At 37.1% G+C, this 26,624-nt stretch overlaps 1 protein-coding gene across 2 annotated transcripts in view; it reads right to left on the bottom strand.

Annotated features, from left to right (window-relative positions):
* LAMA2 (laminin subunit alpha 2) overlaps positions 1-26,624 on the bottom strand; it is a 793,905-nt gene that overhangs the window by 445,324 nt on the left and 321,957 nt on the right. For both annotated transcript variants that reach the window (XM_027848591.1, XM_027848592.1), the window contains exons 7-8: positions 25,803-25,920; positions 2,400-2,578 (exon numbers count right to left, since the gene is read on the bottom strand). In XM_027848591.1, the coding sequence (XP_027704392.1) occupies positions 2,400-2,578; positions 25,803-25,920 (297 nt within the window). The remainder of the gene's footprint in view (positions 1-2,399; positions 2,579-25,802; positions 25,921-26,624) is intronic.

Genomic DNA, 26,624 nt, shown 5'->3' with positions numbered 1-26,624 from the left:
TGTGTGTGTGTGTGTGTGTGTGTGTGTGTGTGTGTGTGTGTGTGTGTACTCCTTTGTCACCATGGCTAGTTATGGTTAAAATGTTTGGGGGTACTAAAAGTTTCTAATGGTTACAGATCAACTATACCAATTATACCAAGAACAGAAGTGCTACTACAAGAACATTCTAATAATTTGGTCATGACTAATTAATATTCACTTCAGTATGTCACATTCAACAATATACTATGCAAATGATGGTGATAGTGGGTACCATATTAAAAAAGGCCATTTTTTTTGGAAAGAAATGGGGTGAAGTGACTTGCCCAGGGTCACATAGCTAGTAAATGTCAAGTGTCTGAACTCAGGTCTTCCTGAATCCAGGGCTTCTATCCACTAATCTATCCATTTTTAAATGGACTAGTGCCAAGTGCATTTCAAAAGCTTTGATTTGTGACTTAAAATATAAAAAAATTATTTGAGTACTTTGGAAGGATAACTTATTAATTAATCAAAACTGTACTGAATTAGGAAATTATAAATTCTTCATGAAAGAATTAACAAAATAATCATTATTTTAACTTGGTTATTTTAAAAGTTGTAATTCTTCAGTTTAAAAAAAATGTGTTTGAGGGTAGATGTGATTAAATTAATATCAGTGCTAAATCAGACTTTAACTTGGGTAGATCTTACCATTCTTCTGATAGCTTTGCCTGTTTTTTCAAATGAAACAGTTTTTGCTTATATAAATAGACACTACACATTTGTAGATGAAATACATGCACATATTGTTGATCAAGTATACATAATACATTTCAAAACAAAAGAAAATGAGAAAAACACATTTTCAAAGCAATATTGGAAAACAGCAAGGATGCTTCAATATTTCCTTTCAAGCTTTAGAAGTGGTATTTTTAACATTTCAAGTTGAAAGAAAAAAATCAACAAAGTGAAGAGAAGCACTTGGGACTAGTGGACTAGGGAAGTCATCTGCCTTGGGTAGATGAGTTGTATGTACCACATTTTAGGAAGCACATTTGAGAAGCAGAAGAGTGTCCAGAGGATACTGGCTATGTAAATTGTCCAAATTAATTACCTCTGAAACTCAGTTTCTTCATCTCTAAAATGAGAATGATAATAATATTTGCTCTGCCTACTTCACAGGGGGTTTATGAGGGTCAATAGAAGTAACCTATGTGGAAGAGCTTTGAAAACTGTGAAGCATCACACAAATGTAAAATATGATAAGCAGTATACTTACTATGAGGTGAACAGATTGAGAAAATAATTTAAGAAATGATTTTAAATAAAATGATCAATTCAGAAATGGATGTAGTATAAAGGTCTATTATATTCAAACATATTTCAAAATACCAACTATAAGTGATCTTCTTTTTAATGCATATGTTTACTAATAATGATAGCTAGTACTTATATAGCATTTTAATGTTTGCAAAGCATTTTGCTTATATTACATCATTTGATCCTGACAACAATCTTGTGAGATAGGTACTATTATTATCCCCATTTTATAGATGAGAAAACTGAGACTGACTGAACATATGTAACTTCCTGGGGTCACAAAGTTAGTAAGTGCCAGAAGCAGGATTTGAACTTATGTCTTCCTGACTCCAAGTCCAAAAGACAATCCACAGTCCTATGGCCAGAAAATCTTTTTGTAGCATAAGCATGTTCTAGATTCTTAGAGTTGGAAGAGAAACTAGAGTTCATCTAACCCAACACCTATATGAAACATGAACTCCTCATAGAATTGGAAGAAATATATGCATGTTAATGTTTATTTGAATATTTCTTCTGGAAGATTTCTGTAATTCAAGTCTCTTGAATTGTTTTCAAGTTAATATTTCCCATGAGAGGCTCTGACAAAAGTTAATAGATCTTGAAATGCTGATTTCTTCTTAGAGGATTCTATATACTGATAAGCTGTTTTCAAAATTTCTTGCAAATTCACAATAGCCATAAAGGTCTACATGTCAGTAGGTAACTAGTTGTAAATGCTATTAATCCAAAAAGAAAAAAGAATGTTTTTCAAAGTTACTCTCTTTTTTCTCCTTCATCAATTCTAGCCAAAAACAAAAATCAAAAAGCCTCCTTGCTTTCCATGTCAGAACTCATGCTGATATCAATACTCTGTTTATAAGGCTCCATTTTCTTCTAAGTCAAACTGAGATACAACTAGGGGCTTTAACCTCGAGTACATTTTTCTTATCAAGGCTATTTTGTTTTCATTCCACCTAAACATCTATTTTCTAACATTTGCCTCCTGTGAAATTTGCCTAGTCAGTTGTCAGAATGCTAGAAGAAGCTATCCAAAACTCGTTCTTTTCTATCTAATGGATCTTTGTCCAAGCAAAAGGTATGTGTGTAGCTCACAAAAGGGAGAGTAAGTCCTATATTACCCCTTTGGGTCTGAAGAAGCCATCAATACAAGTCTCGCAGTTGATGCCTGTGGTGTTCTGAGTACAGTTAATGCATACGCCACCTCCAATGTACTTTCCCTTGATATTCAAGCTCAGGTTTCTGCTGGCAACATTTTCATCATAATAGCATTCTTCAGCCTTCCCGTGACAATTGCATGCTGCAAAAGAGACGAATGTGTTAGTAAATATCACTGACAGTCTGCAGACACATAAAAATAACATTTTTAGTGAAGAATTAACAGTGTTCTTTTATTACTCTGACATCTGTGTTGTTCATATGTGCATGTGTTGAAAATAGCATATACTTCCTTCTTATGAAGAGTATCTTCCTTAGATATCCAAATGAGCAAGGCTCAGCTGTAAACAGCAACTGGATTTCCTGGGCACAGTATTTATTTGAACAGCCATTTTACTGAACCTAAAATAATTCAGACATTTCTTATTTTTCTATTTTGACAAGGACCAAAATTAGTTCCTAAATGAGCATTGACATCCACATGTCCACAGCCATTTAATGTCCCACAAACATTTGTGTCCCTGCCATGTGCAAGGCGCTGCAGAGAATATAAGGGTGTATCAAACATGGCCCCTGACCTTAAAGAGCTGACAGTTGAGTAGGGGAGACAATAGGTACAACACAACACAGGATGTGATTATCACAGGCATCTTGTTATTGTTCAGAGAATGATAGACCTAGAATTAGGTTACTGGGTTTGAATACTGCCCCAGGCAGTTATTGGTTCTGTGACCTCAGGCAAGCCATTTTATTGAACATTTCAGTTCCCTCAATAAAATGGGAACAATAAACAATGTTAGTATCTACCACACAAGGTTGTTATGAAGAAAGTACTTTGCAAATCTTTAGTACTCTCTTTTAGTAAATCTTTTAGCTGCTTTAGGTTGCTAGGTGGTGCAGTAAATAGAGCACTGGACCTGGAGTCAAGTAGACTAGAGTTCAAATGTGACCTCAGACACTTAATTGATATGTAATCTTGAGCAAGGCAGTTAAGCTCTGTGTATCTCAGTTTCCTCATCTGTAAAATGGGGATAATAATAGCATCTACCTTCCAAAATATTTGTAAGGATAAAATGAAATAATATTTGTAAGTGTTCTGCAAACATTAAAGCAGTATGTAAATGGTAGCCATGGTTATTGTTGTCATTTGATCCTTTCAGTCTCATTCAACTACTTACGATCTCATTTGTGGTTTTCTTGGCAAAGATACTGAAGTGGTTCGGCCATTTTTTTTTTCCTCCAGCTCATCTCATAGATGAGCAAACTGAGGTGAACAAGGTTAAGTGACTTGCCCAGGGTCACAGAGCTAGTAAGTATATGAGGCCAGATTTGAAATATTATTACACAAATGTAATTATTATTATAATCCAACAAATATTTGTTATCTAGTTGTTGTCATCCAGTCATTCACAGTTGTGTCCAACTCTTCGTGACCCCATAGATCATATCACAACAATACTGTCCATGGGGTTTTCTTGGCAAAGATACAGGAGCGGTTTACCATTTCCTTCTCCAATGGATTAAGGCAAACAGAGGTTAAGTCACTTGCCCAGGGTCACAAAGCTAGTTAAGTATCTGAGGCAGGATTATAATTTAGGTCTTCCAGACTCTAGGCCCAGCACTTTATGCACTGAGCCACCTAGAGTATGTAGTTACTATGCAAAAACATAATGACAGATATTACAGATACAAAGAAGAATTGATACAGATCCCCTTACAGCAAGTTTTAATTTAATTAGTTATGTACCCAAGTAACTAAGATAAAAGGCCAAATATGATGAACTTGGAGAGACTTCAAAAGACAGTGGAGGATAAAAGGGCCTGGAGTACTTATGGTCCACAGGGTCATGAAAAGTGAGATGTGACTGAACAGCAACAAACAAGGTTAGTTACTTGTTCCTCTCCTTAGTCTCTCTTTGGGCTAGTGGTAAGAATACTAGATGAGGAGTCAGGGGACCTGAGTCCAATTTCCTTCTCTGAAAAGTGAGTTAGACTCAATGACCGCTAAGGCCCATTCCAATTCTAAATCTATGTTACTATAAGATGGAGTCCAAAGAAAGTACAATTAAAAAAAAAATTTAGAGGGGAAATGTAGCTTCCAATTGGGAGATAAGGGAAGGATTAAAGAATGAAGTAGCATCTGAGCTGAGTCCTGTAGCCTGGATGGGGTTTTGAGAGGTGGAATTTGGGATACAGAACATTACAGTCAGAGAAAATGGAAAGTTATGTTCAGGGAACTGGGAGTAGGCTAATTTGACCAAAGCACAAACTTGAGTGGACAGAAGGAAGAAAGGGGAAAAAAGAATTTATTAAGTACCTTCTATGTCCCAGACACTGTGCTGAGCACTTTACAAATATTTTCTCATTTGATTCTCATTACAGCCCTGGGAGATAGGTGTTATCATTATCCCATTTTACAGTTGAGGAAACTGAGGTGGGACTTGCTATGGGTCACACAGCTAGTTAAATTTCTGAGGTTAGATTTGAGGAATCTTTCTGACTCCAGATTCAGTATTCTACCCACTGTGCCACCTAGATGCTATGTTTGATGAATTAGAGAAGTTAGAGACTATTTAGGAGTCAGAATGACACAGTGAAAATAATGCCAGAGTCCTGGCTTTGTCACTTATTTCCTCTGTGTCCAAGGCAAGTCACTTAATCTCAGGGTGCTTAGATAAAAAATGAGGATTTGGACTAGTCTGCCTCTGAGTACCCTTCAGACTCTAAGGCCATAATTCTTTGATCCTACTTCATTTACTGAGATTTAGAGTAATAAAAGACTGCTTTAGTATAACATCAACGGCAATCGAAAGGCAGAAACAGATTTCAGATACATACAAGAACTCATATAACTTGGCAACTTATATAATACGGGAAGTAAGGGAGAAGAAGTCAAAGATGACTCTAGCATTCTGAATCTTTGGAAGAATTATAATAACGTTAACAGAAAGAGGTACAAGCTAGTGTGAGGGTAAAGAGATAATGAGTTCAGTTTTAGAAGCTGGCTAGAACTCTGAGTAGCAATACTCATTAGGCAGTTTGGAATGTGGGAATGGCATTGGAGAAAGATGGGCCAGGGCCCAGGGGTGGGGAACCTGTGGCCTTGAGGCTACTACATGTGCCCTTCTAGGTCCTTGGGTGTAGCCTTTCCACTGAGTCCAAGTTTTATAGAAAAAATCCTTTTATTTAGGGGATTTGTTCTGTGAAGTTTGGATTCAGTCAAAGGGCCTCACTTGAGGACTTAGAGGGCCACACGTGGCCTTGAGGCCTCAGGTTCCCAACTCCCTGGTAGGCTTATAGCTTTAGGCATTAATTCCATGGAGTTGAAACCACAAGAGTGGAGATCATTTGGGAGAGAGTATTATATCTATGAAGAAAAGAGAAGACAGATCAAGAACAACATACCTACACTAGATGGTATAAATAGTGCATTTGGAGGTGGTAGGTATAAATAAATGATATACTTCACATAATATTATCTGACAGCCCCAACGTTAACCTTGATTTGTGTTACTCTCCTTCATTTCATAATCACCAAATCTTGTTGTTTCTACCTCCATAACATCCATGATATCTCTCTTTCTCTACTCATATATTTTTCAAGGTTGTTTCAATTTGCATTTCTCTAATCAATAATGATTTAGAATATTTTTATATGACTATGAATTGTTTTGATTTCTTCATTGGAAATCTGCCTGTTCATATCCTTTGACCATTTATCAATTGGGAAATGACTCTCTACTCATATAACCAGCACCTTAGTACAGGGCCTTATTACATCTTTTTTGGGGGGGGGGGCCTAGGCAATGGGATTAAGTGACTTGCCCAGGGTCCCACAGCTAGTAAGTGTTATGTGTCTGAGTCCACATTTGAACTCAAGTCCTCCTGAATCCAGGGTTGGTGCTCTATCCACTGCACCACCTAGCTGCCCCTCCTTATTACATCTCACTCTGATTATTGCAATGGCCTCATAATTAGTCTCTCTGTCTCAAGTCTCTTCCTACTGCAGTCCCTCCTCCAGAGTTGGCCAAAATAATTTTCCTTAAGCATAGATCTAAAATGTCACTCCCCTACTTAATAAACTCTAATAACTCTTTGTTGTTTCTAAGATAAAATACAAATTTATCTGCTTAGTGTTTAAAGACCTTCATAACCTAGTGGCAAGCTATATTTCTGGTTTCATTGTGCATTATTCCTCCTGCATTCAACAATCAAGCCGGGCTGACCTTCCTTCTATGCCTCTTACATGACTCTCCATATCCTTCCTCTATGCCTTGACACTGACCATTTCCCATGACTAGAATGAATTCCCTTCTCTCTTTTGCCTCACAGAATTCCTCTCTTCCGCCTCACAGAATTCCTCTCTTCCTTCAAAATGCATCTCAAGAAATAGCTTCCACAGGAAGCCTTTCCTTCCCCCCTCCAACTACTGGTGGCTTCCACCCCTAACTACCCTGTATTTATTCTTTATAATTATTTTGCATTTCCTTATGTATGTACTCAATGCCTTTCTCATTAGAATGTAAGTTCCTTGAGACTAGGGATTGTTTCATTCACAGTATTCATATCCCTGGTACCTGCCATAATGCCTAGAAAATGATAATTGCTTAATAAACGTTTACTGATCAAGTAATTGATGTTGTTACTCAATCATTCAGTTACATCCAGCTCTTTGTGACCCTGTTTGGTGTGGGGGTTTTTTGTTTGTTTTTGGAAAAGATACTGGAATGGTTTGCCATTTCCTTCTCTGGCACATTTTACAGATGAAGAAACTGAAGCAAACGGGGTTAAATTACTTGCCAGGGTTACAGAGCTAATAAGTGTCTGAGGTCACCTTTGAATTCAGGTCTTCTTGACGCCAAACTCAGAGCTCTAACCACTGCACCACCTAACTGCTTTGTCTTTAACTTATACTTTGTGCCACGGAAAGAATAAATGTGTTGATTTCATGTTCATATTGTAAGAACAGATGAAAATTTAGCAATACAGCAGTCTATTCGCCTAAATTCTGCATTTCAGATCTAACATCTACACTCAGACGAATGATGACGCAATAGCGATAATGCATCATTAAGGAATTGAAGCTACGGTAGAGTCAAGTTTCGGTCGATATAAAGCTGCCTCAAACTAACACTAAGGCAGCCTGATCATGTTGATACCCTAACTGATTTTGGAGATCAGTAAAAACAGAAGAAATTGGATGCTTTTATTTTAGGTTCCATCTGGCATACTCAGTGAAAACTAGAGAAAAAAAATGGATAGACAACATTAAGCCTATCAAAAAAAAATGCACTCAAAATGTTTCTCAGTGAAAGACCATCAAACTAAGAGCACTGCGACATTCTACCTTGAACTAAATCATAGGGGCTATATATAAAATTATGTGAGAAAGTGCAATCACTTAGGGAACCTGGTATTTTCAGAAATACAATTAGGATAAATTTTTATCTAGAGAAATCATATCAATGGAATGGAATTCTGAAAGATCAAACACAGAGTACCAAGACGCAGGTCTTTGAAAGGATAAAACATGAAAATTTTACCTGAGAAGTGGTATGGAAGCAAATAACATGTGAAGGGATAGACCACAAACCAAAATGGAACCAGTGGCGAGGCCTGTACTGCGAGCTAAAGTGGTAAAAGTGTATCACACGCAAGGCATATGAAGTAAGCCTCCTACCAACTCTGCGTTAGCGAAGCCTTTGCTGCAGGCATATACCATTTTGATCACTACACTCTATGAAAGATAAGAAAATACTGGAGAGTAAAGAGCAAGCATTTGCTAGGCAAAGCACAAGCTCCAGGTAGCGGCTGAGAATGGTATGTCTCTTCGACCGAAAGTTAAGAGAAACAATTCTAAGAAAACAAACCAGGTGCAAGGTTGTTTTGGGCAAAAAACACTGAAACTCTGCAGAGAGGTATTTGACAAGTGTTAATTCAAGTCAACCATCATTTTATTCAGTGCCTACTATGGGCCACAGACAGCACTCAGCACTAGAGATACAAAGAAGGGCAAAAACAGTCCCTTTTCTCAAAGACTTTACAGTATAATCAATATCTAATAGTGCCCTCCTGAAAGGAAGTATGGAAAGGCTTTCTGAATCAGACAGCAATGTCAGCGGAGTTTTGGAACACAATTGATAAGAAGATGAAACATGGATATATTTTTTTAAAAAATAATTTATATGATAATCTGATAGAACTTGTCTGATTGTTAGCCTAAAGAAGACTGTGCCATAAACAGAGACTGATGGTGTACTCTGCTTCTCCACTAATTTCAATCAATATGTATTGATTAGACACTTGCTGTTTACCAAGCAACATTCGAACTCCTGAGGACACAAAGAGAAGTCTTAAATAGAAGTACAGTCCCTGTGTTCAATAAGCCTACATTCAGATGGGGGAAGCAATAAATACATAGGGATATGTAAGATATATATGGAGTAGACACAAGAGAACGGAGGAGAAGGCATTAGCATCCAGAGGAACAAAAAGGCCTCCTATATAAAGTGATACTTAAGCTCATGTCTCGAAGAAAGCTAAGGATTCTAAGAGGGAAGTGATAAATGTAATGCTGGCCCTAAAAAAAAAAAAAGGCAACCTGAGAAGGTGTGAGAGTTGATTCATCCAATTCAACTCTACTAACTAAAAAAAAAACACCAATTTAAATACCATTAAAAAGTGTTTTATAATATGAAAAATTTCATTTATTAAAGCAAGAAAATCCCTTTTTGCTTAAAAAGGTTGCTACTTGGTAGCAATGTTTCACATATTTAAACAGAATTCCAATCCATCAACCCCCCTTGTTAATTATTTTTTAACAAATTTGACACATTTAGAATGATAGAACTACAAGAGAAACAGGAGATGTTAATTGGTCCAGTGGAAGCTATCTAAGTGGGTTTAAGTGTTTTTCATACTTCTATCACTCTCTGCTCCCAAATAGTTAAACTAAGCTAGATTTTCAATATTTTTTTAAAAATTTGTTTGTTTGCTTGTTTTTTAAAAAAGTCCCAGAGAAAGAAACAGCATAATGTCCATTGGTCATGTATTTCAATGTTTGACATATGTATGTAAGAACAATTCTTCGTACCTAGTCTCAATCACTCAAGCTTCAATTTTAGTCAGTTACACACATACATACACACACACACACACACACACACACACACACACACAGAGCGTTTAATCCATAGAGTTTAATCCTGTCACCATGCCTTTGTTCATACTGTTTTTCCTACCTGAAACACCCCTTCTTCTCTCTGCCTATAAAGCCTCTGCCTTCAAAGCTCTATTGAAGTCCCATATCCACCATGAAGACTTCTCTACTACAGCTCAAACTTATTTCAACCTTATCTGGGTTCCTCTGCCATTTTTCTCATCAGTACAACATAGGTCAGCAAAACAAACAAACAAACAAACAAACAAAAACCATGATAAATACAAAGGGAAAGTCCAGGAAAAATGCTATAAGAAATTTGAGAAGAGAGCAAACACTTTTATTTGCTAAGATTAGGGAAAGTCTTATAAAGGAGAAGGTACCTGAACCTTGTCTTGAGAGTAAAAAAGAAGGTAAACGGATAGAGATGTGGTGGGGGTGTTTTCCAGTCACAAAGGTTATTCTATGTGAATGCATAAAGGAAAGAGAGACTAGGATGCCACTGAGATTAAAATGTAGATTAGTCTATCTTGGTCTTCAAGCCAGTCATTCAGTGACAGTCTGAGGAGTTTCTATTTTATCCTATAAAAAGATGAAATTCCAGAACTTTTTTGGAGAAGGGGAATGATATTCTCAGACCTGTACATGCATTATTTTGGAACATATGAACGGAATGGTTTGAAGAAGGGAGAATCTGGAGGCAGAGGGACTAATTAAAAGGCTATTTGTGTTCCACACCTTGACCCATTTCCTGTTCCTAGTGCAGAGCCCTCCAGCTTGGACCTGTCCAATACCAAATTATTCTTCAATTATTACTCACCACCATACCTAAAACCCAGCCTCTCACTCACTTCCTCTCAGTGAAATTTCTGATTCACAATGGCCATCATTTCCTGGCTAAGTGCCCCACTCCCAAGAGCCAAGCCTAAACCAATTTCACTTGATTGAGGCAATGTCATTTTTAAATTTTTCTCTCCATTGATCCTTACTCAAAACTTCTCTACCATGCTTCTACTCAGGTTCATATATTTCCATGCAAGCATACGAATGACTTTTTGATCAGGATTACTCTCTCATCCTTCTTTTAAATACAGTGTTTTTTTCCCTTTCATTACTATATTTAAGCAGAGTCTTCTGACATTATTTCATTATATTCATGACATGTTTGAGAGCTATATGTATATATGTACATAAATACATATAGAAACGTGTATATATACATACATACATATATATTATACACACACATACAGATACATAAGATATGTTGGAATTCCAAATTCTCTCTGTTTTCACCCATACTGTCACTATATTCATACAGAAAATGCTGAGGTCGTAAGAGGTGTTTTGGATCTATTCCATTATTTTCTCTGAAGAACCAATGAACCCTACCTACTATTATTGCTTTAAGGTTTACCTTTTTTTTTTCTTTACCAGACCCATGATTTCATCTGTAAAAGAAGCTTCCAGTGATAGACTCTTTTTATCAATGCAGAAGGGAAACTGTTCTCCAATTTGTAATTTTAGAATTGCCTCAGTCATTGAAAGGTCAAGTGACTTACCCAAGGTCACTTAGCCATTATGTCTGATTCAGGACTTGAGCCTAGGCTAGCTCTCTATCTATTGAAACATAATGTCTCTGTGGTCCTTTGGAATATTTTAATGTCATGTTTTTCTCATACAAGACCAATGGGAAACAGGGCAGTAGGGGCAGTATTATTGTAATCTTACAGAGGAGACTGAAGAAAACAGTTAAGTCTCAAAATCATGGAGCATATCAATACAACAGAAGGAGCTTATTCCCAGGACTCCCAATGGTTAAAGGAATCTTCACTCCACCAGATCATAGCAAAAATAATATGAGTATATCTCTACTATGGGAATTTTCTACCATATATATAGGTATAATTTTTACCATGATGATACTGGTTTCAATAAAAGTCCTATTTAAATCTTTCTCATTATGGCAGGGTTTCTCGAATGTTATGCCAGCAGAGCACAAATTCTGTCAGGTCTTGCCAAGCTGGAAAAGCTTCAGGGACAGACCAGATGATGGACTGAATCTCTGTCAGCCAAAAAAAGATTGGCCTAGCTAAGTTTGAGGCAGTTCACCACCAGAAGGCTAGCCACAAGGTGATGAATATTCTCAGCCATGACAATTCAGTGACTGACCATCTACTCCATCAACAGAAGGGTTACATTCTGCTTCAGTGAAGAGTATATCCACCCTGACAGAATCACAGATCCTCGAAGTAATGAACTAAATGAGTTATTAAAAAAGATTTATTTGAAGATGAGATCTGATCATCTCATTTCAAAGAAATGGAATGACATCTTGTTAAAATATTTAGTCACATTATTTGAATTTACACTGTATATTTCCATTAAGTTGAAACTTCATGGATTTTTTTTACCATATTTTATATGTAAATGTTAAGGTAAAATTTTATTTTAAAATAAAATATTTATTTAAAAATTTTATATTTGAAATTATTTAAATGTTGTAAATGATTATATTTAACAGAATTATAACTTCAAATGGTACAGATTTAAATGCATGTGACTATATCCACTGGATTTATTAGTCACGGTAATCAAGATCTAGCTCAGTGTCTCAGGCACCAAAAAACATAGAATACTAAGGAACAAGACATTGGTGTTCATTTGAATTAGGACATTTTTAGAAGGGAAAAAGTATTTTAACATTCAATGTTCTGATAGGAAACTACTATGAACCTATAAACTCACTGGCATAAAAAGACATTGATTTTTAGATTTACATAAATGAGAGGCAGTGTGTTATTGTGGACAAAGTGCTGAGCAAGGAGTTAGGATGATATGGGAGGCAGCATAGCATAGTGGATTTAGAGTCAGAAAACTCAAGTTCAAATCCTGCCACTTACTACCTATGTGACCTTGGGCTGGTCACTTTAAGCTCTATCAGGCTCAGTTTCTTCATCTGTGAAAAATGAAAGGGCTAGAGTAGGAAGTTTCCAAGCTCCATTATACCTCTAAAAGGTATAATTCTGTCACACAGGTTCCAAATTCACTTCTGATACTTACTAGTTGTGTCATCAGATATAATCTTTCTAAGCCTCAGTTTCCTTATTTTTAAATGCAAAGACTATCATCTGCAGTACTTTGGCTCAGAGTTGCCGAAAGGCTCAAATGAAGGAATGTATATAAAATGCCATACGTACTTTAAAACACTATGTAAACATGGAATTATGATCAATTATTGATTGTGATGAGGTTTTAATTACACATACATAAGAATACACAGCTAAGTAGCAATGTGGATAGAGCACTGGGCTTGGAATCAGGAAGACTCATCTTCATGAGTTCAAATCTTGCCTGAGACACTAACTAGCTGTGTGTCCCTGGGCAAGTCACTTCACCCTGTTTGCCTCAGTTTCCTCATATGTAAAATTAGCTGGAGAAGTAAATGGCAAACCACTCCAGTGTCTTTGCTAAGAAAACCCCAAATGGAGTCACAAAGAATGAGATACAACTGAAAAACAACTGAAATAACAAAACAATAACAGGACACAATGTAGGAAGGTGAGGTGGAAGCAAGATATTCAAAGCCTGTAATCATATTTTATGTAACCGTTTAGAAGCTAATGGCAAGAAGATATACTGCACATCTGTAGAGCCAAGTATTGTTGATGAAACAATACCTCAAAAGTGGTTGAGAAATTAAACCCTTGAAAATCAGACAAGTTCTATCATGTTGCTTTTGAACTACATACTAAAATAGACACTGTGTGAAGAATGTAATACAAAGAGTCACACAAACAAATAGAGAGTTACACAAACATCCTTTGGTATGTTTAGACAATCCTAAACCGTAGTGGCACTGGCAACAAAAAAATCTGGTTCTCAATTCAGAAACCACTTTAAGTTTCAGCTTTTACTAAAGAGCATAAAAACCAGCATTAAAAAAAAATGCACCGCTGTCAAAATGTGTTGTGAGAAATATGCAATCATCCTATCCCCAGCATAATGGAAAAATAAAGCATCTGTATTCTTGTCCTCTACAGTGAAAGTTAGTGTTGCTAATGGTGTTGCTTACCCCTGTGAGTGGATATGGCTGAAAAGGCTGATATGTGAAAAAGCAGTCCTTTTCACAGTTCAATCACGGGAAAACTGACCATTTTTCTGAAGGGATAGTTGCTGTATCTAATGAATTAGCTTAAAAAAAAAGAAGTCCATGGCTACATGGCAAGTTGGTTTGGAATCTCTGTGTCATTTTCTATACCTCATAAAACGAGAGCTAGATGTGACCTGAGAGATCACCTAGTCCAAGTTCCTTATTTTTCTCAGGGAGGAAACTGGCACTCAGAGGAAGAGGAGGATCTGTCCTATTGTAACGGGAATATGGGAATGACCAACGAGAAACTCATCCTTCAAGCATTCTTAGTGTTCTGTCTGCCATGCTCAAAGTTCATTTATACATAAAGGTTTTTATGTATATTATTATACTTTCAGGAAAGTGTCATGGAAAGGTCCTCTACTTTCAGACTTCAGAGCATGTGAAGGTATTCTATTTTAGGCTGATTGCTTGCCTTTTTGATTAGTTGCTGAGACAGAATTAGGTGTGTATATAAAAGATTCCCATAGGTTCAACTCATTTCTCTTTCCTGCTTGGCTCCATTCAAATGAAGAGAGAAAGAATGAGTCGGGAGACAGAGCTAGTGCTGATAACCCAATCTCTCCATCTGGATTGACATGAAGCCATAAGCCTATGGCCCTGTTGTTTCTGACCCTATTGTGTCTATTCTTAAATGCTCTGGATTAAGGAATATTGGAGATGGATTGGTTTAGGCTATGACTTTGTTAGCTTCAAAATGTTGGGAGAGCCACCAAGACCCTAGGAGCTAGAGTCTGTGCCAATTTGTGGACAGGCAAACCTGTTTGCTAAAACAACTCAGAGGAGCAACAGGGACCCAGAACATCAGGCCCTACAGCAAAGATACCGGGTCCTACAAACAAGGGAGTAAATGTGTCCATCAGTGTCAGGAAGGGAATCTGTTGGAGAAGACACTTTGTAGTAACTGTGTTAAGTTTGAGGTCACTGTCCCCAGGGACATAGGTGTTAAGGGAGGAGAGTGTGCTCCTGGATTTCGTACTTTTGATCTTGCAGTGTTTACTCGGTAAATATCTCTTTGTAAAAGTAACTGTTAGTAACTAATTATTGATGGCTGGTTAGGGGAGAACACAGTGGAATTGGGTTTGAGTCTATAGCATTTGAGAAAAGCCTAACAAACCATTAGGGTTATCCCTAGAACACTGACGAGGAACTGTAGTCTTCCGCTAGGGGACCCAAATCATTGGGGTTGGGAGTTGGTATGAGGGCCCTCAGAGCTTATGTGGGATCCACTGTTATTATTTGAAATTTTACACTGTGGCTAAAGAATATTACCACCAAGTGAACAATATTATCAAAAGCACTTTGACTCAGGCAAATAAGATTAATGAAAATCCAAATTCACACTAAAAAAATAGGGATCACAGATTTATAGTTGGAAGTGACCTCAGAGGGCATCTAGTACAATCTCCTCATTTTACAGATGGGGAAATCAAGGACCAGGGAAGGTAAATTACTAGTTTAAGGTCACAAAAGTTATATAAGTGCTAGTGATCATTCATTTTAGAAAAGGGCTTTTCATTTTACAAAAATATCTCTAAATAGCAGGTTCCTCTGCTGAATTTAAAAAATGATTTCATTTACCATCCCCAATGCATTTTAAATGATTCCATTTACCCTTCTCCAAGAGAAAAAACAATTACACTCAATTTTTTAGAAACACAGCTATTGTAGAAAATGAGGCCCAGCTGTGCTTAACATAGGGCTCACCATTATAAATAGATACTCTTGAGATTTCCTTAGCAGTGGTAATGGATTGTACAGGACTACTTGATCAATCGATCGATCAATAGCCCTGTGTGGCCCATTACCACTGTTAAAGAAAACTCAAGAGTACATTTTAATAGTGGCTGTGTGTTCACAAACCAGACCCCTGCCCCTCTTTCTGCAATAGCTGTGCTCCTAAAAAATTGAATATGAATTGATTATTTGGGGCAAAATAAAATACTAAATAATATCTACAGTGTTTACATAAGAAAGAATCATATATCTCATGTTGCTTAACATTAGAAAGGGGATAATACATAATGGAAAGTGAATTCAAGAGTAACACAACAAGAAACTTTGGGAAAAGCAATTATTGGCCAGCAGGGTCAGGGAAAGTTTCATAGAGGAAACAGCATTTGTGTTGGGCTTTAAAGAAGCAAAGAAAGGGAAATTGGTTATCCCAAGGACAGAGAAAAGTTCATTCAAAGATACAAAGGCCTGACACTGGAGTACCAGACCATAGTGTAGTTTAACTGGATCATAGAGTGTTTGGAGGGAAGTAATATAGAAAGAAAAGTGAATTCAAAATGTGGAGAACTTAAAATAACAGGCAGAGAAATCTGGGCTTCATTTATTAAGCTATAGGAACAATTAAAGTCTTTTCAGTAGAAGACTTGACACAGAATGACACAGCCAAGTCCGTATATATATATGGAAAACAATTTTTGTAGTTGTCTGAAGGACAGATAAATAATAATGATAATTTAGCACTTTTGGTTTGCAGATCACTTTACCTATGCTATCTCATTTGATATTCACAAAACTGTGTAAGGTAGGTTAGACATTAGACCCATTTTAAAGGTGGAAAAACTGAGGCTGAGAGCGTCTGATTCCCTAAGTATCACACAGGGCAATATCTAAAGCTGGATTAAAATTTGGGTCTTCCTAACTTGAAGTCCAGCATCCTATCCACTATTCCACCTAAATAGAAAGGGAGAGAGTATACATACAGACAGGAATCCCTATTACAAGAATATTGTAAGAGACCAGGCATGTGAGTAAAAGAGCCCATACTCTTAGGTTAGGGGCAGAGGAGAGGAAGGAATGAATAGGGAGGATAGCCAATGGATGGAGAGATGTTGCAGAGGTGAAATCAATAGAACAAGGGAACTGAATGGTCAAGAGAGGTGAGGGTAAGAAAAACGTCAATGATAATCCTTAAGTTAGGAAACTAAGGGAATAAACAGCGGTACCACAGGCAGAAATAGAGAAAAGAAGCAAGGTTAATGGGAAAAGATATGCATGCTGAATTTGAGGTGCTAGTGAGACATTAAAGTAGAGGTGCCAATACTGGAGATTTCGAGTTCAAAAAGGAGTCAGACCTGGAGCTGGAGAAGGGTTGGGTGGGATAACTGGGTGGGATAAAAGGTTCTAGGAAGGTGAGTTTTGTTTGTCTGCTTGTTTTAGAATTGGGAAGACCTAAATATTTTCAGGTAAATGGAGAGAAACCAGTAGAGAGGGAAAGATTAAAAGGGAATGAGAGCAAGGATTACTGCTAGAACAAGGTCATGGTGGTGATAGGCTTCAATGTGATCAAGAGTACAGCAAAGGAGTGTTAGTGAAGAGCAGGGATACTTTTATTCATGTAAACAGAAGCTTTAAGAAGCTTTGAGAAATGAAAGAGGAGAGCTGAAAATGTACATATCCAATGACTGCAATTGTCTCAGAAACAATCAGATGAAATCATCTGCTGTGTGGGACTGGGGCAGGTGTATAGTTTAGGGTAAAAGGTGAGAAGAACAGGGAGAAAGAGGAGGAAGAAGGGGGAAGAGAAAGATAATCTTAGATTATCTACAATTATATATATATATATATTATATGTGCACCTATGTATGTATATGTGTGTGTATCTCCCCTGTATGTAGATGTTTGCATGCTATTTCTCCCATTAGACAGTGAGCTCCTCAAGGGAGAGAAGGGGCTGATTTTTGTCTTTCTTTGTATCCCCATTACTTAGCACGGTGCTTGGCACATAAGAGATGGTTAATAAATGTTTGTTGATTGACTGATTTTCAAATTCTCTGTTCATATCACTGGTTTTCATTTTTAACCAAGGAACTGTCTGCACGCACACACCCACACCCACACACAATTATAGTGCCTTTACTTAGTATTTCTTGAAATAATGATAACCTCATATTGACCATTTGAAGACAGACCACAATCTAAACCTATTCTTTATTGGGGGAAAATATGGGTTAGTATGTTTCAATACACACAAAACTATCCAGTCACTATGCTCTATTCCCTTAGGCTTGGTCTTGAGTTAAACTTTCATTTGTTCATTAGCGTTAGCAAGGCAGTTGATTTTAAACCTGTCTCACCAGAAGGCAAAAATACTCAGCTGGTTAACATGAAGGCTGAGAAAACAAAAATAACTTCAATAAGCAATAATTATATGTTTCCCTAATGCTCATTGCCTCAAACACTGCTTCTTCTCTGGGGTTCTGAATATAAATTCAAAGTCAAGAAACAGGTGAGTCTTAAAAATATTTGATGTTTATATTTAAAAGCAATTTTTCTTAACGTTTTAAGATTTAAAAATAGGAGATTTGGTATATATATGCTAATTTTAAGAAATAAATATCCATTTTGATCCTACTTGGTCCAACTGAAAAATAATTTATCCATACTAAGAGAGAAATCTTAGACTTTTGAAAAAGGACTTGATTATAACACCTCGCCCAAAGTCCATTATTGGACTCTCTCTGTACTGGTGAAGATGAAGGCTCTGACCTGCATGAGGGGCATGGCAGAGATGGCAAAATGCAAGCACTTCAGTTCTCAGCTGTCTCCCTTTGAAGACTCATCGTTCAAGTGCTCCTGGCTTCCAGCTTCAAGAGAGAAGATGGAAAAAAGCCAATCTCAGTTTAGGTTGCTGAAGGAAAAGACTCTGGGAAGGCATGAAAAGAGCAGGCAGTCTCTGCTATCTATCATGTCCCCAACCCTTGCTCACTACTCTAGAGACTTTGAGGAGTTTCCCTTGAATGAGATCCAGAATACTCTGTCTTGGTTGAGCCCAGTTATCCTACCCCCATTGAGAGTGCTCCTTTATTCTGTATTGTCTGGCATATATTCTTTTATTTTTACATTCTATGATTTCTGTTTTGCTATTGTTTGGATAAATGGACTTCTTTGCTATGTGGAAGTGGTATTACGTGGGGAAGGGGTCAAGCCTTGGATATAGACCTTGGGGGGTTCCCTTTCCCCCAGAGATGACATAGCAATCAAAAATTAGATGAAGCCTGAACATATCCCCTAGATGAACAATATTTAAGGGAGCAGCTAGGTATGCATTCAGCTGGTACCCTCTTCAGCCTCAACTTCCTGCTTCCTCTCCTGGCATAAATGAAAACCTCCCTTGGAGAAGAGGACAGGGATATCTATTCTGCCTCCCTTTGAGTCACATAGAAGGACAGGACCCTGGCAACATGTAGAGCTTCACTACACATGTGGGGCATCACTCACTCCTCTCTCACTCCATGATATATTCAAGGTTGAGCTCCAAGGTCAGCTTTTAATCTGGCTGTAATAAATTGCAATAGAGTTAATGGGGCATAAATCATGAAATAAGGTAGAATCATAAAACCATAGAATTGGATAGAGATTCAATCTCCTTTTTCCAAAGAAGAGGAAATGTAGCTAAGGTCATAGCTACATAACATATTGTTACTCCTGGGTGGGGTTCAACAAGCTTAGACTTATCTGGCCACTAGACCCAGATGGCTCTGGAGGAGAAAGTGAGGCTGATGACTTTGCACAGCCTTCCCTCACTTGAATCCAATTCACCTGTATGTCGTGGCTTTACCTCCCTGGTGGGAGGTCCTCTTTGGCAACAAACAACAACAACAACAATATCAGAATCCATGACATTTGAGAGAACTAGGGGAAATAGAGGAGGGTAAAGTTAAGAAGATTCTCTGAGATCAGAAACACTGGAAGACCAGTTGTGGAGCTCCAAAGGGTAGAAGGGGTCTGAAGTCGAATCAGAGTCAAAACTAGAAATGAGATCCAATAGGAGGCTAATGAGGTTCTATTTGGGATTAAAGATGCAATGATATTAGGATTATTCATAGATTAGACCTAGAAGGTATTCAAAGCTCATCAAGTCCAAAATATAAAGAAATAGGCCAGGATAGTAGAGCCAGAATGAGAACTTAAGTCCTCTAACAACAAATCTAGTGAACTTTTTGTTATGGATTTAGTATGGTACCAGTAATTGTCAAGCTAGACAGAGTTAAAATAATTCCCCACATTCTGTCTCATCTCTGGACATATTTATATTTTTACGCCTGGCTTATGTAGCTGGCACCGCCTACCAGTTTCTTCTGAAATCCCTCATCTAAAGAATTTAAACTTAGCTTTAACTCCCCATAGCAATAGTCAAGCCCACGGAGTGTCAGACAGTGAAGGGAGAGCTGGGACTTGCAACCAGGTGGCTAGACTCCCAGGCCAAGGCATCCTTTGGGTTCTGCCACATTGCCTCTTGACTCCAGAATGGCTGAGTTTACTGTAAGTGAAGTCACTGATATGAATTCCATGGGATGGCCAGGCATGGATGGAGCGTACTTTGCATCATCTGAGGGAACTCCTCTCAATAAATGAGATCATAGCTCTAGTACTAAGTTATTTAAAGATGTGCCTGACCTACTTATTATAGCAGATGCAATATGAATGCTACTATTTCTACTTCAATAGTTGAATCACCTTATGTATGTAAAAGTAATAAATGTGCTTTTCTTCGAGAAAAAAAATCTATAAGGTCTTTCATTAATTGAGATTGGCATTTCTTCCATTTCTCTGAACTAATAGTAATAGATTTATACATCTATTAATCAATCAATAAACATTTAGGGCCTACTATTTCCAAGGCACTGTTAGGTACTACAGATAGGGGTACAAAGCAGTTTTTCTTATTGCCTATGAGATAGCACAAATATATCAGTTTTACAGACGAGGAAACTGAGACTCAGAGAAATTAAATGACTTGTCTACATCACTCAGCTTAAAGTAATAGAATCTGGGAACCCAGGTCTTCTGCCTCTTCTGCCTGTTTATAACAAAATAGACAATAAACTCCATGAATTTTTTCTCTACATTAACACACTATTGTAATAGTTAAAAAGAGAAAGGCAGTGGAACAGAATATTTCCTTTCTGCTATATAAACTTTTGCCAAAAATTCCCTAGATAACACAAGCCTAAAAAAATGTCACTTTTCAGTCTTTTTTTTTCTTTTTCTTCCATAAATGCTAAGTATAATCACTGCTGCTTAGCACACCTGTTTTCTGGTTCATAAGACACACAGCTGCAACAAAATTTGAAGGAAAAAAGCCTTAATTCCCTAAGTTCAGGACTGGAAAGTTCGAACATAATAAGCTCTATTCCTGATGTGGGAAGAGGACAAAAGAGGCCTGTTGTGAAATGGGGGATGTTGATGAAGAAACTCTTCTAGAAGTTCGGTCATGCATAGGTATAAAATATAACCAACTGGTGATTTTTAAAGATACTTAGGAAAAACATCCAGGTAGTCTCTGCTCCCTCCCTTGCCCAGCCCATGGTTCCTTATTATTTGAGGGGCTCCAACTATCAACTATGCTCACTTTGTTTCTGGCTCATCTCTCTCTCATCACACACACACACACACACACACACACACACACACACACACACACACACACACCTTATTATCCTGAAAAAAAAAAACAACTCTATCCTGGAGCCTGCTCTCCTGACTGGTGACTCCCTACCTATGACCAAGATTACCTGAGAAGCTCAGCCATGTACACATCACTCCCAGCTGCACTCATTTACTGACCTTCTCCATCTCTCCATCAGCTGCCTTGCACAGCCATGCTTCCCATTCCTCCATGCCGGCTACCCAGCTCCCTTTTATGTGTTGATCTTCTTCCATTATAATATAAATTCCTTCAGCATAAGGGACTGCCTTACTGGCTTGAATTTTTATCTTCAGTGCTTAGCAGAGGTCCAGCTCACATATAATACTAAGTGTTTAATACCTCTTTATCTCTTCCCATCTATCCCTCTTGTCTCTGTCAACTTTCTTTATCAATACCGCCCCCATTATTTTTAACAGTGACAGCTTTTCTATAAAAATCAGAGATAATCTTATAGTAGCACTTATATGGTGCTTTAAGGTATATGAAGTACTTTACAAATCTCATTCTATTTTATCCTCACAATAAGCCTGGGAGATAGGTTCAATTATTATCCTCATTTTATAGATGAGGAAATTGAGGAGGAGAGAAGTTAAGTGACTTGCTCAGGGTCACACAACTAGTAAGTGTCTGAGACTGAATTTGAACTCAGGTCTTTCTGACTAGTTTTATCTACTGCACCACTTAGCATCCTGAACAAACTGATAACCTTAACATGGATTCCATTCCCTTCCCTCAAAACATCTATCCACCTCTCAATCCCATCACTCCAGGTAACACATTGATTTAAAGGTTCTAAAGCATAAATAACTGATATAGGATCCTTCCTTCAGAAGAGTTTTGATAAAAAGAACTATTGAGAGTACCAGAGAGAGCTATTGAGAGTGGAATAAATTCAGAAAGGAATGCCTGGGTTTGGGAACAAAGACAAACTTCCTGTCCAGTTTGATTTGGCCCCATGTTCCTGAAAGGTCTGATTTCCAGTGGGAGATATCAAACTAAAAATTTCTACACAAGCTAGCAGCCTGGACGATGGCCTTTACTTCATGATTTGGAAAAAAAAAATTGGAAGAAGTGAAAGAAAAACATGAAAAACAAGAAGACAAAATGGAACAGATGACAGAATGTGGGAAGATGAGGAAAGTGATGGAATTCAAACTGAAAAAAAAAAAAAAAGACTTTTTATTATTCCGTTGTGTCCAATTCTTTGTGACCCTATTTGGGGTTTTCTTGGCAAAGATACTGGAGTGCTTTACCATTTCCTTCTTCAGCTCATATACAGATAAAGAAACTGAGCAAACAGGATTAAGTACCTTGCCCAAGGTCACACAGCCAGTAAGCGTCTGAAGCCAGGTTTGAACTCATAAAATATGAGTCTTCATGACTCTGAGCCTAGCATGCTATCCACTCTGCCACCTAGTGGTACCAGAAAGAAATGCTGGTCTCAAGAATATTCGGAGGTTCCAATCTTTTTAACATTCATTTCACGTTGACATTTTAATTGATGAACTGTATTATCAGAATGGAAACTCCAATTGATGTACATTATATTCACAACTTCCCATCATACACATTTCTTGTTTGTGTCTATCAAGGAGTCACTTAAAATGCTGGAAGCCTTCACTTTTTGCAGGGGTATTAATGAACGTATTAGTTGCCTTGAATTCCAAGTACTTTACCAGCCTATCTCCTTAATAATGTCTTCTCAAAGTGCAAATATTTGTCAACGATAGCATGTTGCAACCTACTTCAGTCTACCACATATACATCTTTTTCTATTGCCTTCTGGTTCATTATCTTTTTGATTCTTCAGAGATCCCGATGTTCCAGGATTGGCAGCAATATATTACAGAATCATCACAGAGAGTATAGAAAAGAGACTTTTGTAGTATAAAACACTACACAGTTTCCAAAATATAATTCAACCCAATTTCTTCCTCTTGCTCAATTCTGGGCCCAGCCTATCTTTACCTGCAGATCAATATTATACATAACATACACACATATCTTACCGCATGTCATACATAGCCTGTGCAACATGTATATTTTTAATCCACTTTGGTTTTTTTTTCTGTAATGATAGAACAACTTCACATTGCTATATGTATTACTAGGAAGTGCTACAGTATTCAACAAAATTAATACAATATTTGTGAAAACAAGGACATTTGCAGAATGACACCATTAATAGAGAATAATTCTAGCTTTATGATTCTGCATAGGCTATATTCTATATAGGATATATTCCATGACACTGAAAAACATCTTCAATGAGTATATTGCACTTTGCTTCTTTTTAATATTCTTTAGAGTAGAGAACAAAGTCATCTCCATGGTATTGGCTGTCAAAATCCTATATTTTAACACACATAAGGGAGACATCTTGATTCAAGAGAGATTTCAATGCTGAGTCAAATGTTTTTTTTTTTTTTTAATAACAGACTTGGTGTCAATTTTCTTTTCTCTTCAAAGAACTTGGGAACATAAGCTGAATCACCTCAAGAACATTTACAGATGAGACAGGGAGAACAACAAAGAGCACTGAAATGGAATAGATCTACTGGTATTTCTATAGTAACCTATTTATATCAGTGCCTCTGGTAGGACCACCGTATTTGTACTCTTCCATCATAGTGCTCAGTGTATTATTTCATGGAAGGCTATGAATTCAGATATGCTATCTCAATCGTACAAATACATACATATTCAAGTTAACAAAAATGTGTTCTAAGTACTGAGAATATAAAGTCAGATAAGTTTTATTCTCCAAAACATTGTAACATGGTGGGAGTGGCAAGAATTAACACTCTTTCAACGGGCACACTATGTTGACCACAGCACTGGTCTCAATCATCCCATCACTTTTCATTCTGTATAATTTATATTCAAGTCTTTCCATAAATACCTCCCCCAATGGATCTACCTGATATACTGGAGGTTCTTTTAACTTTTGGTAAGTACCTCCGAAGCACTCATGCTACGTAAGTGTTATTCGTCATTCCTGATGCATGACCAGCTGTCTCTTTCTTTAATCATAAATGTCTTTGATAACAATTTTTTTAGGATTTCTCAAGTACAAGTTATAACTATTATGCCTACCACATCTCTTTCCATTGTTTTCAGTCACTTAAAATTCGTTTCTTCTTGACTATCCAGAAGCTCCAGAAGATGAATCAATCTATAACCCCTTTAATATTTGTAGAAACTTTCTAGAACCTTCACACTTCCAGACAACGGAACTTAAAATTTAATCTTGATTACAAAACAGAAATCATTCTAAATTAATGCTATTTATTTTCCTGCCTCCTTAAATAGAGTATTCCAAATATAACTGTTTTTTCTTTATTGCTCAAAATTATCTTCACGAACAGCCACAATTGTGATGTACTTATGATCTAGCTATAGATACAGGTTATATGGGACTGAATGGATACCAAAGCCAGCAGTGACCTTAAAACTTGCCTTCTTGAAAAAGTTCCTAATGTCAGTTTATTGGCTGGGGTGGAGGTGGGGTGGGGTTGTTTTTCTTCTTGTTATAAAGGTGGAGTGATTCATGTTGGATCAGGTGACTTGTGTAATATGTCTGCCTTTCTTCAAAATTAATTAATGATAGAATGCAAACTCCTTGAGGGCAAGGATCATCTCATTTTAAAATTTGTATCTCCAGTGTTTGGCACGGAGCAGGAAATTCATAAATGCTTGTTGATTGAATAAGGTTGAAAAAAATATTCTTTGAAGTGAAACAGGTTAAATTATAGTTCTCTTATCCTCCACGAAATTATCTTCAGCATTGCTTATCAACCCTCCAATTTCTTAGAATCATTCAAAGCATTACCTGAGATTTGCGTATGATTAGTGCAACGGCCCACAGGGCTCTCCGTGTCAGCTCACAACCATTCTTTTACATCAATTGTTACAAGTTTGCTGCTAAAGTGTAAAGAAAGAATATTTTCCCAGGGTTCTTGTGACAATCAAATGAGGTAACATATGTAAAGTGCTTTTCAATCTCAAAGTGCTATAGAAATGTTAGCTATTAGCTATAATTGTCATATCCATTAACCATTCAATAATTGATGCAAAAGCAGTTTGTGCAACAACTACTCCAAATTTATGATTTTCCAGTCACCAAACATTTGATTTTATGGGACCTTGAAGCATTAATTGGTGTATAAAGAGTCAATCTAATCTAATTCTGCTTGAACGTGAGAGAAGGCATGATTATCTGGCACCTGTCATGGTAGAAGGTGGTGAGTACCATGAGAAAAAAAAAAGACTAGGTTCAGAGAATAGACAGTGCATTAAAATGACTTTTCAAAATAATAAGAGTTGTGAACTGAATAAAAAACCCTGAAGAAATGGAAATTAAGATTTCAGGGTAATCAAGCAAAGGAAATCAATTTTTACTTTAGATAAAACTGACAAAATAGAAATAGTTATGTATAATCCTCCCCTAAAAACACAAAGTATGTGTCATGGCTTCTTTGAGATCAATTCAATTTTACAAATATTTATAAAGAGTATCTCTAAAAGGAAAGAATTGCATATATCTTTCCTCTCCTGGAACATGACTTCTTGTCATGTTGAAGGAAATACACAAAAGTATAGTTACGTACCTTCACATTCAGTCTTGGTAAGAAAAGTCCCTGCTTTCCAAGGTTTTTGGTGAAATCCTGGACAGCACTGATCACAGCTATCACCACAGGTATTGTGCTCACATTCACAATGAGATTTCTAATCAAGAAGAAAGGGGGAAAGGGTATATTGTTTATTATTTGCTTGGGATAAAGTAAACCATTGGTAAGTAACGGTAACAAGGAGTAGGCCCAACCTAAACCTAATTTGAAGAATCTCTTATCCCATTCTGGAGACAGGGTTTGGAGCTCTTCACAGATGATTGTGTCTGTTTTGAGTTGTTATGCGTGTCTTATGCTCTGGTAACAAAAGGGAAAAAAAAGAGAGGAATCCAAGGCAGTCTAAACTGAACCTTTTTATATACTTTACGGGTGGATCACAATTCAGTGGCCTCAAGAAGTTATCCATTTATCTGAGGGATCTCAAAACTCTATAATTAATCTCAGAATGAATCTCCAGATAACTGTGGACACATTCAGGCTCCAACAGCCTGAATTTGGGAAAATTGGGCCATTGGCACAATTGACAGGGAATACTAATATCTTGCAGAAAATACCACTGTATATAAAATGTCATTACAGAAAGTGGTTGACTATTTGGGCATCCCTTAAGATGTGTCATTTTGATTCAGAGAAAGAACCCTAAGTCCATTATCCATGTTCTAGTTTCATTATCAAAGCAATTTTTCAAATCCTTACTTCTACTGATATTAAAATACTCAATGCATCTAATCTCTAGCCAGTAGTGAAAACAGAATGACTTGTAGAGTGGCACATGACTGGAAAAGAAAACCATATCCACTT

The sequence above is a fragment of the Vombatus ursinus genome, unplaced genomic scaffold (genome assembly GCF_900497805.2).
Source record: "Vombatus ursinus unplaced genomic scaffold, bare-nosed wombat genome assembly UNPS02006779.1, whole genome shotgun sequence".
NCBI classification, from domain to species: Eukaryota; Metazoa; Chordata; class Mammalia; order Diprotodontia; family Vombatidae; genus Vombatus; species Vombatus ursinus.
The sequence above is the reverse complement of the archived record's forward strand: the minus strand, read 5'-3'. Positions and strand labels throughout refer to the sequence as shown.